This window comes from Hirundo rustica, chromosome 3, assembly GCF_015227805.2.
Source record: "Hirundo rustica isolate bHirRus1 chromosome 3, bHirRus1.pri.v3, whole genome shotgun sequence".
Lineage (NCBI taxonomy): Eukaryota > Metazoa > Chordata > Aves > Passeriformes > Hirundinidae > Hirundo > Hirundo rustica.
In genome coordinates, this window is record NC_053452.1 from 47,763,131 (window position 1) to 47,782,480 (window position 19,350).

Sequence of the window (19,350 nt, forward strand, 5' to 3'; positions counted from 1 at the left end):
TAATTTAAGAAATGCTTTCTGTAGCGAGTATAACACAATTTTGTTTAACGTTGATCAGGAGACTCTTAGAGTCAACAAATCAGATAATTCATTACAAGTCCATCTGTTCAGACTGAGTCCATAGACACAGCCAAGGTTACTGGGTTTTTATTAAACACTTTCAATGGAAAAAACTGAGTTCTAATTTAGTTTAATACAAACCCACTTTGATATAACTGAGGAAAAAAATCCAGTGAAAATTAGTCTAAATATTGCAAACCATCAGAGAAGAGAAACTGTAATTTTCAACTCACTAAATCAGAGATGATAACATTTATCCAGGATGGAGAAGACCCTTTTCACTCCTGTCTTCTCTATTAATCAATAGAACAGATCAATTCCACAGTCCCTCCCTTCACAGGTGATCAAGTTAATCAGTACGCTGTAAAATATCCTGAAAAGTATTTCCCTCATCCCTGCTGGTTGGAACCACTCCAGGTAGATAATTACATATCATAAAGTCATCTCAACCAAGAACGAGAGTGGAAGAACAAGGATATCTGTTGGAAAGAGGTCCTGAGGAAGTGGGTGACATGCATTCAGTCATCTTGGAAAAAAGGTTTGCATCTGAGCATCCTGATACTCTGGATAAATTTGCAATTTGCAGAGCTGTCAGTCTGATAGACATTATAGATATAGCAGTGACGTGTTTTTCTTTCATACCTGACCCGACTTGACAGACTCCACCCAGGTTAACAGGTAGTGGTTGGGAAAAAAGCAAAACCACAGATTTTATTTCAGACTTTGCTCTGTGAAAAAGAAAAAAAAAAAAAAAAAAATCCCCCTCTTCTACTGAACTACTGATGTTCAGAAATCCTCTTTTCCATTTCTAGTTCACAGCTGGTTTATTGGGCCAGCTCTGGCATGCTGCTATTCTGGTACTTCTTCCCTGAGATTAGCAGGATGAAAATCAAGCACAGCTGCAGGGCACAATGCTCCAGCATTTGTGCCCAGAACTGCTGGTTTATCCATAAGGCTGCTCTGGGAGGGAGTTCAGCATCTCCCAGTCTTGTCTTCACATTTTCCCTTTTTGTGCTGCATTCCTGACTCCATTACCTGCAGCTTGCTGTTTCCCCCTTCATGGCCACTGTTTACATAATGTCTACCACGGCAAATTCCTGACCCCTGGGCTGCTCAAAATGCCATGAATAAATGTAGCATTGCAGTTTGCCAGGCACTGTAACTGGGAGAAGTCTGGCTCTCAGAGGTCCCGGATGTGCTACCCACTCTATGCGCTCTCTTTTAGACTTTTTATTAATATGGAATTTCCTGCTGAATTAGAATGGAATTATCGTGTATAGTGCTATCATATACAATGTTGTTTTATAGATCCAACCTGTTTAGACAACACACAAATCACACTGCAACATGCTATGGCAACACCACCATGCAAAACACAGGGGTTTTTGTTTCAAACACTGGGATAGTTTCCTTTGTGGCTTTTTATTTACTTTTAGTGTCCTTTACTGATTTTGTCCCATTGAATCCAAATTTCTTCCTGATTATAGTGGATTCAAAGCATATTACAGGAAGCCTTTACCTATAAGAGAGTAGTTAAAGAATTACTGTTTTGTTTTTAAAAGTGAGATATTCCCACAGCCTCACAAAACTTTCACTGTGTTTGTTCCTTTTTTTTGATTACTGGAAAGTATATATGCATTTTTTAAATACATGAGGCAATAATCTTGAACCTCATTACAGGGGAGACAGTTTCTGACAACTGCTTCTCCTTCCCTAGAAACTAAAAAAAAACAAAAACCATGATCTTTGCTGAAAGCTCTCATAATTTTCATTTCAACACACACAGCTCCACTAACCAGGTCACAGAAAAAGCCACGGACGCACACACACACAGCAGCGTCACCTGCACAATTCAACAGACAATGCAGACAAACTCAAGTATAATCCAAGATCTTTCTACCTCTTTTCATAACAGGTTAGTGCTCGCCCTCAGTGTTGGTGTACAGTTTTTATGGCATGGAAAAATAGGGATGTTTCTGCCCTACAAAAATAAATGCGTTGAATTCTTTAGTTGGAACTCTCACAATGCAAAAAAAAAAAAAAAAAAATCCCAAAGAAACTGGAGAAGTAAAAAGAATCCCAAGTATCACGATATCAGTGGATCTTTTGTCAGGTGGCAAGAGAATGCCCACACAAAATCTATCAGCCTTCATTTCTTTTGCCTTTGAGAAATAGCTTTTGAAAGCTATACACTGAAAAGAAAAAAATCAGTTCTTGTAGTCCATTATGAAAATTAATCCAAATCAAACCTTTGCACATAAACAGCATGAATTCTTTGGTCCTGTAGAAGCTGTTAGACATTAAGGAAGATGGGAAAATTATTATTGTTTTTTTTCCCTGTGCCCAATTGAAAAAAGGGGGACAAAGCCTTTTGTAGTAAAATAAAAAGAAGACAGCATGGAAATCCAATGTATTAAACTGTTTGAGACTTAGTATTTTAGAAGGCACCAGAAAAAGAAACAACATCAAGCATGTTTTCATAGATGCTTCACTAAAATTATAGGGGAGAAAAAAGTGACTAATTTCATGCTTCCTAATGCACAAAGCATGGCTTCTAAAGGTCCATTCCTCCATGTGTGACTATTGAGATCAGTGGGAGAGGGACTAGGGAGGAGGGGTTGTAATGAAAGCACATTATAAAGCTGTCATTCCCAGGAAAATTCACAAGCTGTGATGAATACACTTTTAACCATCAAGTTAGAGAAGCAAAAGGGAAAGTAGGGATCCATGAGGGGAAGGGGAGAAGGATGTCCCATCAGGCTTACTAGTCTTCCGAGGCAACAAACTTACCACATTGCGTGTGAATTTCTCAAAAGATGTTCGACGATCCAGAGTGTTTTCCAACTTAAATTTGAAATAAATAAAACAAAAGAAACAAAAAGAAAAAGGAGGGGGAAAAGAAAAGCAAGAACAATGGAGTAGAAAGGAAGGTTTGATGTAACAATGGACTGCAAAACAAAGTTTGTGTAAATCAGGAAGCAAACACAGGTATGAGGCTGTAATGAGACTTGGCAAAACAGGGGATGGGCAAAACAGATATAGTACTCGACAGAAATAATTTTTCATGGGGATCAAACTGGTTTGAATTTAAAGAAAAACTGAAAGTAAAAAGAAATAATGAAGTGCACATCTTGTGTTAATGAACTGACATTCACAAACTTAAGGACTTCACACGGACAGTTGAAGCTTTCTGGTATTTTCAACATCTCTCTCTATATTGGATCTTCAGAAATCAATGTTTGAACAAAAAACAAAATCACACAGTACTTTCATATAATTTTAGGTTGTCATTATTAACAACAGAATGCAACCGTGTTAATAACTACCTTGTTCCAGTAACAATCAGGGCCCTGATTTTGCAAGGCACAGGGCTCCCGACTGATTCTAGGAGATTACTGTTTAGAGCCCACTAATAGAATTATTCATCATCATGGAAATCTGCATTGTAAAAGCGGCTCCACATACTCTGGGCTGTGGCTATTCAGAACCCATTCCATAATCTGGACTTTTCGATGAAATTATTACATACCAAGACATGAACCTCTGTTTGCCAAAGTGTGACATGATCAGTCTTTCAAGTTAGATTCCTAGCCTACTCAAAACTATTCATGTAGTAATAGGGAAAGAAACGAAATTAGGAAGCCTCTATATTTATACTTGAAGTTGGAAGTTATTCCTACGAATAAGATTGCTTCTAAACATTCTGTAGCTTTCATAGGTGGAATAAAGAGAACAACAATTATTACATAAGCAAACTTGCAAACATGAAAGACTATTCTTCTGGGATTTTATTTTATTTTTTTAATGTATTTGTAAAGCACTTCGCAATTTAAGGTGCTTCATAACAGAGAAAACAGTACAATATGGGATGTAAAAATAAAAATAAGTTTTGCTAGATTAACTTATTGAAACATGCCCGCATGCAGGATATATAGACATATATGTATATTGAACTCCTGTGTGTATGTGACCCTCCAGAAACGCCAAGCTGGTCACCTACCAGATATCCAGTTGCACTGGCACAGGGGAGAGAAGACTGAGTATTGTTGCAAACATAACCACTGCTTTGCACAGTGGCAAGACAAAGGCAAGATGGACCAATACCTTTTTCTTGGCCTGTAGCAGCTCCTGGTAGGCACTGGATCGTATAAAACGAGGATAAGAATCACTTTTCATCAGTTTGTAAATGTGCTCCTGAAAAGGAAAGGAGGAGCTGTTACTCCCATAGAAGAGGACACATGTAAAATGGGAGGCAGCCACATGTTTTGGCTGTGGAATGTACACCAGCTAGCACTACTATGAACAGGAGGCATTACAGGATAGCAGGTTTTGGGTCTGAAGCTAAAGCTTAATTGCTTCCTATTCTTAAAGCCAAAATCCCACCCATCTCTTAGGCATAATTATACAACACACCCTTCTTTAATTCATAGACCAAATTTTCGAGTACAAAATTGTTTTCTAAGAATTGACAACTGAGTCCTACCTTCAGGTGCTACTTCAAACCTCTTTAGTTAGTTTAGCTAAGTGATGAAATTAAGAGCTGTGGGTCCTTCCTCATCTGATTTTCTGAATTAGTTTCTGGAGACACTTTTGTGATTTCAGAGGCTAGGAAGAGGTACTAGATTTTCAATTCATCACCACAAATAATGCTTAGGTTAGTAAGGATTTCCCTTGGCTACTCTTGAAAACATCTTTTGACAGACATTTAGTCTGCTCTCCAGCTAACAATATAAAAAGGAATATACATATGTAAATTGAAAAACAGTTCCAGGCTAATCTAATTTTCAAGATATCAGTTCTACAGAGGCATATGAAAATTTGGAAACCTTTATTCAGAATATAAATAACAAGAGCAGCTTAAAAAAACTTTTAATTTTGGAACATTCTAGTTTCTGAAAAAGATGAAAAAACAAAAGACCTGTGATGTAGAACACTTGATAGTTTTAGTTCTAATTATATGCTAGAGAAAGGGTTTGTAGAAAAAGTAACCAGAACAGAAAATACACCCAAAAATAATTCGTAAAAATCTTGAATCGTGTTAGCTATTTTCATGGAGTTTTTCTTTTGCTCAAATTCAATTTTTGACTGTAGGAAACCTGTAGTACAGCAATTGGGAAACAGCAAACAAGCTGGAAAGAAAATACTGTTTCTTGGCAGTTCATGAAATTAGCGAACACAAAAAACCCCAAAACAAGCAAAAAAACCTCCAAACAAAACTCACCACCTTGTCTGAAAAATAAGGCAAGGTAAAACTAGAACTGATATTTAATTTTTGCTGTATTAGAAACTGTAAAAATTATTCCAAATGCCTTTCCTTGTATTTCTTATACTAAGCATAGAAATTCCGACGTATATCAGAACTTAGACTTATCTGTAACTTAGACTGGTTTTTTGGGGGGAGGGTTTTTTCACTCAGTGTCTGTGAAAGCAGACAATGCAGTCAACAGAGAGCAGAAAGGGGTGGTGAGCATTAAGATTTTGTTTCTGTACAAGGAATATGCCTGTAAAAGCAAGAATAAATTGGGTTGTATCGGTATTGCTAATGTACACATTAGCCAGGACACATTAATGCACATATTTAGAACAATCAGGCTATTTTTACTTACGTGTCCCATTTTACTTATGTGTCTGCATTTGACATGGAAGTTTCATCTTTCTGTATATCCAGTCCAGAAATGCTTTTCCTACATTTTTAACCACAATTAAATGACCCACCATCTGCCAGAATGGCACACCAGCGGTCGTCTTCCCAGCTGGCATGCCAAAAAAAACCCTGTTGCAGAGGCAGAGCCCTCCTCCTGACAAAACCCTCCAGGTCAGACAGGACACTTTAAAGCTTCAAGTGAGAACACAGCAAATGCAGCCCGTCCCTTTTCCAGAGATATTGAGGCTTCCAGTTTTTGCTGAACTGGATGAACTAAGCAGAAGTCCTCTCCAGGTGGCAAAGTCCTGCTTGCATAAATACTGAATAATCCATGTCTTTCATAAATGAAGGACACAATTACAAGAAGAGAGATCTGGCAGTAAAAGGGTATTGAAATTTTACACTTATTTTTTAAAAAAAAAAAAAAAAAAAAAAAAAGGTACTGGCAAGGAATTTATATGTCCATTACACACTCAACTCCAAAGTTTTTTGGTTTTTTTTTACCCTTTAATCTTGCTCTATTGTTTTCTTTTGCCATTTAGGTCTTTGCTATACACTGCATTCTTAAAACTCCGAGGTCAGCAGATGCAAGCAAAAATTGTATGTTTGGTTTAATGCAGAGGACTTCAAAAGAGTGGCTATGGCATAGGGCCTAATGAAAATTTTATTGTTTCTTCATAGGTTGCCATTTTCATAATGGAAAAATGAAAAAGAGGTAAAATTATTCCCCTTCATATTTAGGGCAGAGGCATTCCCGCAAAAAGTAAAAAGCCTCAATTCAATTTCCTTCTCTCCCACATTGGGCCTGTAGCAGCACCTCCTGACTCCCAAGATGACGACCTAATAATCAAGCTATAGGAAATTCTACAGGGATATGATCTCAATCTCTCCTTTTGACACCATTTCACTTTGCATTAATAATTAAATTTTCTTCACTGGGCTGCTGATGAAAATGGAGGAGGATACCAGTTCTGCTACTTTCACTGTGAATCAAATTATTTTCTACTGCTTTTCTCAGAAGTCTTCAAAGATGAAATATTAAGTTATAACTCACATGAAGTGTTGCATTTAATACAGAAGTACTTAGTTTTTTCTTCACTACATGCTTGCCTCCATTCAGAGTCCACTTGAAAACTCTATATCAAGAACAGAAGTTTCATGAAGAACTTCATATGCCTCATGAACATTGCATTTCCATTGCCAAAATGGCATTTTTGGAAACAGGGCATAATTATCTAATTCCCAAATACATCTCATTTTTGTATATAGATTTCACTAGCCAATATTCCATTTTAAATATACATAAACATGATTGCAAACTGACCTGAGCATCTTCAAATGTGTATCTTCCAGGTTCCTTCACATTATGAGTGGTTTTGTCATAACTTTTTGAATCTAGGTTGATAGCACTGGGTGCACCTGGAGCAAGAAATTCTTGCCAGATTTCTTGGACGCGAGCAGGAACTTCACGGATAGGCCTCTTCTTCAGGTCTTCTACTGCTAACCAGAACCTATGGCACAACACAGCATCTTGACTTCCAGCTCAGGATAACCGCTAATGAAGTGCCTGCGTTCTTCCTTGCTCTTCAAAAAGAAATTAAGTAACTGAAGTTTTCATCTAGACATGCTAGAATAAGAAAAAGCTGAGTGATTTGATGTTGGGATCAGCATTCTGGTATACTATCTTGAGGCAATCCATCCACCTAGGGAAGCAATTATTAGAGGGCTCTTCATGGGATGGATAGGGAATCCTTCATTACTTATGTATGGGTAGCATGCTTCCAGGAAGATTCCAGATTTAGCTGGAATTAAACTCAGACTTCATTTTGGCTGAGCCACAAGGGCTTATGTTACTTATAAACTGACTGCTTTTTGACATTCCTTCAAAAACTAATAATTTACATTCTTGCTATCTCTGAATCCTACTAAATCCTAAACTGCGTAACTCTAATATTGTTACCCACAAATCATACATACATTGGAAAAGCATTTATTTTGCTAATTGTAATTTAATTTCTCTTTTCAGCATTCCATTTATATGCATATTTTTGCTAAAAAATGCTGAATGGAATTGCACATTCTCTCTTCTGCTGCTGAGCACACCAACATTGGGCAGCCATATGTAGTGCAGCCAGTTCACTGTATCCTCATTCAGTCCGGAGTGAGATCACTAAAAACGTCTTTAGCACTTTATGATCATAGCTAACTAGCTGTAAGCTTTATTTCATTATTTCTTCTATTGGTGTTCAGACCCTCTCCCAGCACAAAACAATCCTAAATTAGTTTAGGATCCCATTCTTAAGTGGTTCAGACTACTTAGTTCTCCCTCAAATCCAAGCGCTCAACTCAAAGTTTGACTTTCGTAAACATGCAATATATACCATTGCAACTTTTCATTATTGTTCTGACACAGCTGATCCTATGAAACAGATAAGCTGAGCCTTGAAGTGATTTAACTTTGAAATCATCTGGATTTTACAAGGCTCAGAAGTAAATTGGGCTCAGAAGTAAATTTAAAGCACCTTTAAAATGTGTTTGCACTCTGCTTACACCGTGAGATCAACTTAAGTTCTCTTAGATGAGTTCAACAAGGATGGGCTAGGACAGAAAAACAGTGAAACTGTACTCAGACCCCCAAGAACGCAAAATGACACCACCCTCAATCCAAATTCTATTTTAATTATTGCAAAACACTTTAGAGAGGATAGTAAAGCATAGCAAACCTTACAGTATTCCTGCTCTAAGATATTCTTCACTTGAGAAAATTTACAGGAAGCAATTATTCCTTCATAGTCCTGTTTTGAAATTTCTTTGTAGCACAGATGGAAGGAGCCTGTGTTCATTTTCCACAAGGCAGTATGGTCAGCTTCACGCTACCAAGAAGACTATTTCAGGTATTTCTACAACCTTCAATTTCTATAGTACATAAGAACAATTTTTCATCTAAGAGTCTCCAAGAGACAGAGGACCAATATTGTCCCAGTTTTGCAAATATATTAATAATCTAATAATGTACAGTGTTTTCTGCAAGGTTGCAAAGGGGAGCTGTGCCAATAGAACTCCAGTTTCAAAACTTCTGGGTAGCATCACTTTTATATATGAACTACAGTGTGAATTGAACATAATTCTGCATAGAGCCTGGGGATGTATCCTGAGACTCTGATGGCAATTCAGCAAGAAGAAATGCCTGATAACTCAAGTTCAAAAACTGCAAAGCTCACAAACTCTAATTCAGTTCACTCTCTCAAATTTGGGCAACCTACTTTGGTTTCCTTAAGCTGCTTTCGATATTTGCATTTAAAAGCACATATCCTGCAGTGCTAACCCCTTCAAGTGCATCTTCTGGGATTGACTGATTACTCATGTGTCTCCAAGTCAGGTAAGGAACACAAAAATGAAAGGAAAGGATGCTCTTTATAAATACACATTTTCTATCTCCCTGCAGACATCCTGCTGATCTAGCTCAGAGATGTCACTTCCTTTCTTTTCCATTGTATCACTGCCAATAACTCTGGAAGTCACTGCAAACATGCCTTAGGATGCTATTTTCTTTCGCAAGTAAACAGTTTTCATATAGTAGGTTATAGTCAATTATGGGGAAATAGATGGGAGATAAATTTTGATAAATTGAACTTCTATGCTTGCAGCATAAAATAGGGAGGTTGCATAGACACATTCTTATAGGCTGAACACCTGTTCTTTGATAGATTAATTTAATTTTATACTTCTAACAATAGAAAAGACTCTACTAAAAATGTGAAGCTATAAATATAGAAACGTCTCTAAAAGTGGGAAGAATTATGATTTCTGTGTTATGTCTAGGGTGCTTATTTCACAGCCAACACACATTTTAAGATTTTCATCTACTTATTTTTCAAGAAAAAATGTCTGCCCTCCTCCCACAGATAGTTGAATTCAAATAATCCAAGTAAAGAAATGACAAAAATAAGGCTGCCCCCTCTTGCATTTTCAAAAATAACTTTTTTCAATATCCCATGGCAACCGATAGTACAGATGAAGTTGAAATGGAGTCAGCAAGACCTCAGCACAGGGCCTCAAATCAAAAGAGCTCCCTGTACCATTTTACAGCTCTCTGCCGCATAAGCTGAGACCAGAGCAAGGGAAGACTCGAGCAGCAAAAATCACACAGTCTGCAATGTTAACTGCGCAAGGGCAGGAGAGGGGAAGGGGAACTGCCTCTTTTGGGCAATGATATACACAGACTTGGTGCTACTTTGTGTAAGGAACTAGAACTCAGCCTGGCTGCCCTTGGATGAAACTGCATCTCCTGTTGGTGGAGGTTTGCTTTTGCCATGGAGACCCTTTCTAGCAGATGCTCAGCACTGTTTCAACAGAGACCTAAGTAGCTGAGTGTAAACCTTGCTGCTGTCTTCTACCCCAGCATTTGGGCTGCCACAAAGCAGACACACAGCAGAGTGAGAGTGTGTAGTGTAGGGTAGTAGGACATCCAGCCACATGGACTGGTAAAACACATGTTGCAAGATATCTGTGGATTATGTTCTCCAGCTGGATTACTTTCAAAGCCATGGTGGCCTCCTAGTTAAATAGCACAGATGCAAGACAGCTTCTGTCCCATCAACTGACCTAGAGGTCAGGTGCAGCCAGATTTCAGACCAAGCTAATAAGTTAAATTTAGCCCACAGGAACAAAGAGTTAGAGAAAGGCTGCAGTGTTCCTCTGTGAAATGTGTGAGGTATAGTAAGTGTGGAAACACTGAAGCGGGAATTATGTTAACTTTGCACTGAGTGCACATGACACAACAAGTAAGAGGCCAGACCTTTCAGCATTTTCAGAAAAAGCAAACGAAAACCTAAATGAACTCTATTAATAAAATCACATATTACTTTTCCAGGGGCAGGAAACACTGCTCTCTGATTTCTAGAGTCCACCTTCTTGCCAACTACAACTTCAAGCTTCAAGGAATAGTAGAACTGAAGGATTTAAAGAAAATTACAGAGAAACTCATTAAATCTTGCAACTAGTTCTTTCCCATTTACTCTGCAGAAATGGCAATATTGCTGGCACTTGGCATTTAAGCTTGAGTCTGAATGAGAAATAACTCAGGGGCAATTTCAGCTTTGAGGATTAAATTTTGGTCAAGTTATTAGCACCCACAATAGGGCCTCATAATCACTAGTGTAAAGGATAAACACCTCACAAAATGTCAGCTTGCACAGGGATGGTTAGACAAAAATTATTGATGGAAAACATCCAAATCTAGCAAATGTCTCTGTCCCTCTCTTCTTTTTCTGGATAAGAATGAAAAGTCCTTTTTCCCGACTAGTCACGCATTACAGACCTAAACAACGAGCATTAAAGGAAGAGACAAGGAGTCCAGTGGCTTTTCCTTCTCTGTATCATGGAAATAACCTGTCACCACTCTCCCTTCACTAACCTGTGATATTTTTCAGCCTTAGAGCTGCTTAGGAGATCACACCCACTGCACTACTGCATAAGCATTTGGACAGGCAGATCTGAAATGATTTAATCTTTACAGGCTGCAATTCCTACAAAATAACCAGTTGGGAACAAAGATATAGTTCAGCATACAAATATTAACTTTCTAAAGAATTCTGCTGCACTACAGACAAAGGACAAGAAGAGGAATAAAATTTCCTACAGAAATTAAAGACATTAGGTCTCCAGGTGGCATGCTGCAGTAAGTTTGATTTCATAAACTCACTCTCTTTCAGAAGTACTTTTTTTAGGTCTTGGAAAACCTTGTGACCAAGCTCAGTAGTACTGGATCGTGCTCAAACTTGAGTCTTGTGAATTTTAAACAATGGTCACCATTTTTGTAATAAGCATTGGGAATTTCATAAATCTATTATCCAAATCATATGTTACTTTAGCTATTTGTTCTTTGTGTTGTGCAACACACAAAGCAATTCTTCAAAAAAAATCTGCATGGCAAGAAAATATCACAAGTCATAGCCTGCAAACAAAACAAAACAAAACAAAACAAAAAACAAACAAACAAACAAACAAAAAAAACCCAACAACAACAACAAAAAAAACCCCACAAAACCACAGAGATACAAAGTAAGGAGGGGAAACCTGGTTATATTCCTGATCCCTGCACAATTCTTGATATTAAATGATGGCTCAAGTTTCTTCTTCCCCGTCGTGTTCTTTAAGACAGGATCTGTATCCACCAAGAATGATATTCCCGGATAGGTTAGACACTCTCAGTTGAAGTCAATGTAACAGTAACACTGGGACATTTTGCTACATAAGATCATTACACTTGAATAGAAATGGTGGATCTGGCAGACTTAATAATTTCATGGGTTTGGTATTTGTTTGACCAAAATGAGGTATAAGACATCTAATCTGCTAACACTGGAGCTCCAGTCACGCCTGCAGTCCCTGCTCTACCCTGTGTGCTCGTCTGGAAAGCTCGAAGGCAGGGTCCCAGCTGCCTATCCAACCATAGGCCTGGCAGTGTTGTAAATTTTATCATGATTGGATCTGCAAAAGTACAAGAACCAGCTGAGTTGAGTTGAAATTGTTGCAATGGAAAGATGTGGGTGGACATAATTATTTTTCTCAAGGCGGCTGTCAAAATAATAATTAAAAAAATGTCACTAAAAACCCCCAAATTACCATGATGGAGTTAACAGGTGACCAACTAAAGTGGTTGCCTTCTAAGGTTTATTAAGTGGTAATGCTTGAAATCATCAAGCTTTTAACTTCTGTTATTGACATCTAAAATATTTTGACAGCCACACACAACAAGCTTTACAAATTCATGTTTTCTAACCCAAATTTACTATGTGAACCCAATGGATTGATTTCCCTACAGCTTGGGAATCTACAAACATCATTCTGAGCTTCTGACATGGTTTCCCTTCAGTTACTTATCAAAGAAAGCCCTTTTTAGAGCAAATTTATCCCCTGCCTGGCCTTTAAGATCATATTCACCATTCCTCAGACATTGTATTTTATAATGCCAATTTAGGAATTTAGAGGAAGAGACAGAAGAATAGATGGCATGTAAAGGAATCATCTCTGAAGAAATTTCTCAAGGGAATTCTTCTAGATCAGTTACTTGCAGTTTGCCTGTATTTAGTGTTGTAAATAGGATTAGACGAAAGAGTTAGGGATTATGTGAGCAACAGTCTAGTTGGCAAAGAGACAAATCAATCACAGAAAAGCACCAGAAACTGCAGCAGACACTGGGCTCAATAGGTTCATGTTTGAACAGCTGCTCTCCATAACAAATCATCAGGATGCTCTTTGAATAATTTTTTTTTTTTAATTACCTTTCCTTTTCTTGGTATTATTCTGATTTTTAAAAATTCATTTTACCAATTGGAGTTTTTAATAAGAAAAATTTGTTTCTGTGACAAATGAAGTCATCAATATACACATACAGGTCAGCCTGTATTTGTGATGCAAAGTTAATATTTGAATATGAACATGGTCAGCAACTTAGAGAACTCCAACTCCAATTATTCTGCTGACAAATTTAAATTAGCAACAAGGAGATCTGTGCAATTACTCAGCATTTATAAATCAACACCATAAATATTAAATGCCTCTTGTAAGATGCTACAAAAGCATAATTTTAGGAAGAATGGCTATGCTGTACCACTTCAGAGTGAGAATTGCCATAGGAAAAAGTAGGTTAGGATTAATCTGAGTTCTAGAATGTAAATGCAAGTAGGATTTTATACTACTTATGTTATTGGTGAATAGAAAGTGATACAGATGACATCCGACAAGAAGTTGGAATTAAAAGAAAAATATGTTGCCTATATTTATGTACTATGCTCAGCTTAATTTGTCTGTCTATAGAAAGGCTGTTATTAATCTCCTTGAAATAACCCTTATTGAAACACGGCTATCTTAAAACAGCAAGAACAAAACATGTTATTAGCCAATGGACGGACTATCATTTTTAAAATCAAATATTTTTCCCTTCACTTAAAAGTAATTCTGTAAATATACTTTTAAAAACATACCCTATATGCTTCATACACTAGGAACACTTTCCCATTTTACAGTTAGTGAGGAATTTGAGAGCTAGATGTCATCTTAATTCAGCTGTGTCAGATGCACAATACTAGAATATTAGTGGAGATTTTCAAAATTATCCCCAGAAACCAATCAGCCTGATGGAAGTCTGTGAATTTTACTGTTAGATCCTTTATTTATTTTTTTTAATTTTATTTTCATTTTACTTTCCTCATAATATTTGACTAATTAAAATATATTGAACAGGCTTTGAATTAGTCAGTTTTATACCTGTTTCAAAGACAAGCTGAGAGAAAAGTTCTTACATGAGTAGTTTGACCAAAAGTTGAATATGAACTGAAAACTATGCTTCATGTGAGTCTCTGTTAACTATACAAATATTTCCCTCAGCCTGTACATGAATGCAGGGAGCAAACTGGATGAATTAATTTTGAAAGGTGAGGAAAATTTTTGAAGGGGTCAAAAACTGAAAAGTATCAGGAAAAAAAAACAACAAAGCAAAAACCCAGTATAACTTACAGGTTATTAAAAATTAAGTAGCTCTCATTTACCTTAAATTTTCTGAACTGAATTCTGACTCCAAGAACTTCAGAAACTGCTCTCTTCCCACAGGGTCTTTCAAAGCTTCATCCATGCCAAATCCCCACCGTTTCACCCTCTGCTGTCCTGGCTCTTTGCTACAGAAGAAAAAACAACAGAAACAAAGTAAGCAATACTTCAGTATTCTAAAAATCTGTGTTCATAAGTTAGACTAACTCCTAAAGTTCCACGGTTTTCTCACTTTTTAGAGTGCAATGTTTAGCAATGAGCAAACAGGCTGTTAGTACTTACACAGATGGAGGTAATATGCAGAAAAGCAGATTTCCAACAAGGAATGTTATCAGATTTTAAAAGCTGTCTTTCTTTTTTTACCATACTAGAAGCCTGGAAACCGGTTACTGTAACATTTCATGTGGATTTATTAAACTATAGCACCTCCCATCTTACAAAACTGTAAAACTGGAAAGATCAAAAGGGTACTGCATTGCCCTTCTGCCTCAGTATTTTCCTGCAGTACCTCTGTCTGAAATCTTCACAGAATAGCATGTTATACTCTCTTACTTCCAAAGAAGAAATAAAATTATATACCTTGCCTCCAGTTCCCAGAAAGTGGTGTCATCTGATATCCAAGGGTTTGAGGGATCAGGGGGCACAAGAAAAGGATCATATTCCAAATACTGCTCTGTATAAGCTAATAGACTAGGAAAACAAAAGCGTCAAACATTGTCACGTCAGGAGAAGAAACCTGATCAGGTTACCCCAGTTAACAAGTTACCCTGCATCAACTGAACCATGGTAACTGTGTGTGCACACACACAGAGGACAGCTACAAGCTCAGGGTGAAATAGGTTTGCTCAAGCCATTTGAAACTGGACCACTGAAGAAGGAGGGGTGGCTCAGGTCTACCAAGAGTAGAAATAAAATAAGCTTCACTAATACTTCCACAGAGCTCCATTTAAGGTTCCTTTAGGCACTACTAAATTAGATCATACAATCTCATCCATGCACATTTGTTTTCATAAAGGAACATGTTTTATATCACTCTGGTTTTAAACATCAGTTTCCTTAAAATCTGTTCTAAAACACCTCATGTTACAGAGGTTATATTTATTGGCCCTGCAGCTGCTATTACTCTTTTTATTTTCTCTTAAATATAATGAATATTTTTATTATTTCCGCATCAAAGGATACTATTCCCAGGTTTATTTTTTCAAAATTAAATATTTTTTTTTTCTTCACAATTTTTTTTTTTATATTCAGGAATTGGTCTGACTCAGTTGCACACACTAAAAGCTTTGCTTGTATTCTGGTAATTTACATTTCCCGTTGTCCTTATTTCTGCTTGCTGTTTCCTTTGGCCTCACCATTTTTGTAAAACTATTGACAAGGGAGTGCAACTATTCTTTCTTTTCAATTCCTATCATATTTAGTGTACACTATATTTTTACTGTTCAGCAAACAAAAAAATCTTAGCCTGCTCTCTTTATAACAAAATATTTATATGTATTTGCATATGTATGCACACAAACACATATATAAGTAGACATATATAAGTCGACATATATGCACAGATGTTTATGAGAAGATGAAGAGCAATTTGTATTTGGCCTTATTTCCTTTACTAAGCCCTATGCAGCTCAATTTTCTGCAATGTTGGGCTTTCTGTTTTATTTCCTTTCTAGGCCCTTCCTGACAAATTTTGGTCTTATTTGGAGATAGGTTCCTACTAGGTTACACCTCTGACCCAAACTGAGCCCAAACTCACTTTGTTCAAGCTCTGACTGAGCTCCACACCAGCCAGTTCCCTTGCTTCATCAGTGATTGCCCTTTTGAAATATCAAAACAATAACCCCAGACCTATTCTCATCTAGCTTCCCTGCTAGATCACAAGGTGAAACTTGTGATCACTTGGTCAGTGGCTCTTTCAGTGACTCAGGTTTATCAGAAACGTATCATGGAATATCTGGAATATTTTTATTACTCAAAGAACTTCATACTTCTCCACTTAAAGTAAACTCTCATCTGTTATTTCTATGACATCTGAGCTCCCATGTCTCTCTTTGAAGATCTATTTGCTGTGAATAGCTCTTTGAAGCTATTTCATACTGTTATTTTTCCCCACAGTTATCAGTCTAATTGAAAAAAATAGAAAATATGACAATGTACGTACCTCTCTGCAACTTTTGACATTTTTAATCTATGTCTGTCTAGTTGCATTTGCCAGTGCTTAATCTGCAAGGAAGGAAGGCAAAGAGTTTTATGAGTAATTTATTGCTTGACTCTATTTCTATAACTTTTTTTGTTAGGGCTGTAATGAACCTTAATTTATCCTAGGGCACAGAAGAGAAATATATCTGAATTAAAACAACATTTCACCAGTGTAGCTCTAAAATAAATGGAAGTTGCCATGAAAGAGAAAAGATCATACAGAGACAAAAAATGTGCCCAATAAAACATTTTCCCTAAAGGTTCATCAACAGAAATCCAATTAGCCTTTTTTTTAGATTTTTGAAGAGAACTAATACTTTTTCAGACATTCACCTTCTCCAGACTCTAACATCTCAGGAAAGATTAACAAAGTTTTAAGTAGATAAGTGTGTGAGCCTATATATGCTTACACCAAGTAGTAAGTACACCCCCAAAGCCTCAAAGGAGTGTTGAAAGAAGAGCAAGCTGTCTGCAGCTGAAGGGGTTAATGGGCTTAGCTACACAATGAACCCACTCACTGGCCTACTTCCCACTGCTTTTGGGTGCTAAATGCATGATACAAAAAATTCAGGCTTTGTCTCATTAGTTTTGAGGAAGTTACATGACTAAATCCATATACCTTGAAACTACGAAAAGATTTATTAAATGTTTGCAACAGTTGTTTTGAGTAACTTCCCAGCTACAATAATTTTGGGGTTTATACCTAAAAAGCTATTTTCTAAAAAGCTCATTCAAAGGTATACATTTGTAGTTACGTTCCAAACCTCTTGGTGTAGTTCATCTTCTGTGGGTGGCTTAGTCTCTGGCGCAGGCGTGTGCGTAGGGCTGTGACTTCGAATGTCATTTTGTAAGCCGTAGACAGACTATGCAAAAAAAAATGGAACAATGATGGCTGCTTTCAGGCAATGCATTCTGCACACACTCATAATAACTTTCAGAGTTTAGTACACTGCGCCAAGATCATCTTTCCCTAAAGAAACTGCAATACCCCATGCACTCAGATAAAATTGTGCCTCTGCACTAGAGTGTCAAATAATGACTCCTAAACTCCCACAATTCCATAAAGCCACACAACAAAGGATCTGTGTTTATTAGGTGTCTATATTAGCATCATAGTAAACATGGGGAATGACAATGAGAGATGCTACTACAGTAAGTGGAGATGACCGGTATGTGGAGTATCCTGAGAGGTACACTAACACACAGATTATTGGGAGGACTTCCAAAATTGCAATTACTGTCTGATAAATTACTCTAATGTGGACCTTTCAATACCATAAATAAACCAAGTTAAAACTTTCTCTAAATCCACTTTCCTTCTTAAAACATAGTTTTTGATGGTTCAACGTGCAAATACACCTCAAAGGAAGTACTTTAAAGTGGGAGTCAATCTACGTGGTTATGGTACAAAGGATTGAAAAGTGTTCAGCCAATCTATCTGTACATCCCTAGAGAAGTTACACTCTAATTACAACCTAATTTAGATAGAGCTAATTTCTTCCATAATTTCCAGTCATCCATTTTGGGCATAATCATAAAGTAGAGACACGCTTTTCATTAAGACCAGGACAAGAACCACTGTTAGAGTTTATGCTGAATTTTTAAATTTCTTTTTTCTTAATTTCTGACAGAAACTTTTTAATATGCTTTATTCAATCTACTAAACAACATGAATAAAACATGCAAAATAAATTTTATCTTCAAAATCCCTTTGTATTTCTCCAAAGTCTTATGTGATAGCATTCAATTAGCATTGGCAAATTTGTTAATACTAATTCAACTAAGAGCTCACAAAATATTAACATACATTCATGTATTTGTTCCCTGCAGCTGTAAGAAAAAAGTGCATTAAGAAATTATGGAAAATCATTCTATAAATTTCCTCTATCTCCTGCTTTTGATATAATAACCGTACTTACCTTTCTTGTTTTATGTGGATTTCTCATTCTTGAAGATTTTTTGATATCCACTTCAGTAGTGTTTACACAGCCAGGCTATTAAAAGAAAGAGAAAGCAAAAGTTTAAATAAATCTATGAAGGAACTTCTCTGAGATACTCCTCCTCAGTGTGCAAGACTGAAACATAAATTCCACACTATGAAATTGAAATTAAATAAATTGCCGAGATAATGGAAACCAGTCAGCTTCTGCTTTGCTTTTGCCAAGGAAGTAATTCATTACATTCTAGCTATCCCTCTCAGGAGCATGGTTGACCTAATGAGACAAAATAGACAGAATTGTGCAATATTCACCTCAGCTGTGAACCTCAGACTCACTTCAGGAGCATGTGGGTTTGGGTCAATTTTTAAAGAGGATCTTTTTTAATGAAAAAAAAAAAAAAACAAAAAAAAAAAAAACACCACCAAAAAACTACCAATATGGGGTTTGTTTCTTCAGAAATGAAAGGGAAAAAAGCAAACAAAACCAACAAAACAGGCTTCTGCAGCCTAACCAGAAGACTGACAGTCTAAATAAAATTACTATCAACACATCAGATGTGGGTTTCAGTGGCTCATTCTCATAACTCTGTGGCCTCCCAAAGCACACAAGTACTCTAGTCTCTCCTAATTTATCTTCCTTTGACACTTACCTCTAAGTACAAAATCTAGTGTAAATCTGTTTTTTACCCCTTGCTGGAAAAAAATAATAATAAGTGTTTTTCTCTCAGGTGAATTTTGTCTATTGATTTTAGAGGGATTACATTTGACACTGAGTGTAAACTACAAAATCTGCTCTCTAGTGGGAGCAGATTTTTAGTGAAAGAAGGTTGGGGGTTTTTTTTAATGGAAGTAGCTAGATATTGAATTTACTTGCCCAACAGCCAAGCTGGACTTATCACTCTACTGATACAACCTCTATCTTCTTATCATAATGAAAAATGCTTGACGTGACTGTAAA

General features: G+C 36.8%; 1 protein-coding gene across 1 annotated transcript in view; it reads right to left on the reverse strand.

Annotated features, from left to right (window-relative positions):
- RGS7 (regulator of G protein signaling 7) overlaps nucleotides 1-19,350 on the reverse strand; it is a 198,649-nt gene that overhangs the window by 7,396 nt on the left and 171,903 nt on the right. Inside the window, exons 8-16 of the mRNA XM_040057722.2 lie at nucleotides 18,373-18,447; nucleotides 17,218-17,316; nucleotides 16,416-16,477; nucleotides 14,834-14,944; nucleotides 14,257-14,382; nucleotides 7,029-7,215; nucleotides 4,165-4,254; nucleotides 2,851-2,904; nucleotides 1,961-2,041 (exon numbers count right to left, since the gene is read on the reverse strand). Coding sequence (XP_039913656.1) covers nucleotides 1,967-2,041; nucleotides 2,851-2,904; nucleotides 4,165-4,254; nucleotides 7,029-7,215; nucleotides 14,257-14,382; nucleotides 14,834-14,944; nucleotides 16,416-16,477; nucleotides 17,218-17,316; nucleotides 18,373-18,447 — 879 coding nt within the window. The 3' untranslated portion in view covers nucleotides 1,961-1,966. The remainder of the gene's footprint in view (nucleotides 1-1,960; nucleotides 2,042-2,850; nucleotides 2,905-4,164; nucleotides 4,255-7,028; nucleotides 7,216-14,256; nucleotides 14,383-14,833; nucleotides 14,945-16,415; nucleotides 16,478-17,217; nucleotides 17,317-18,372; nucleotides 18,448-19,350) is intronic.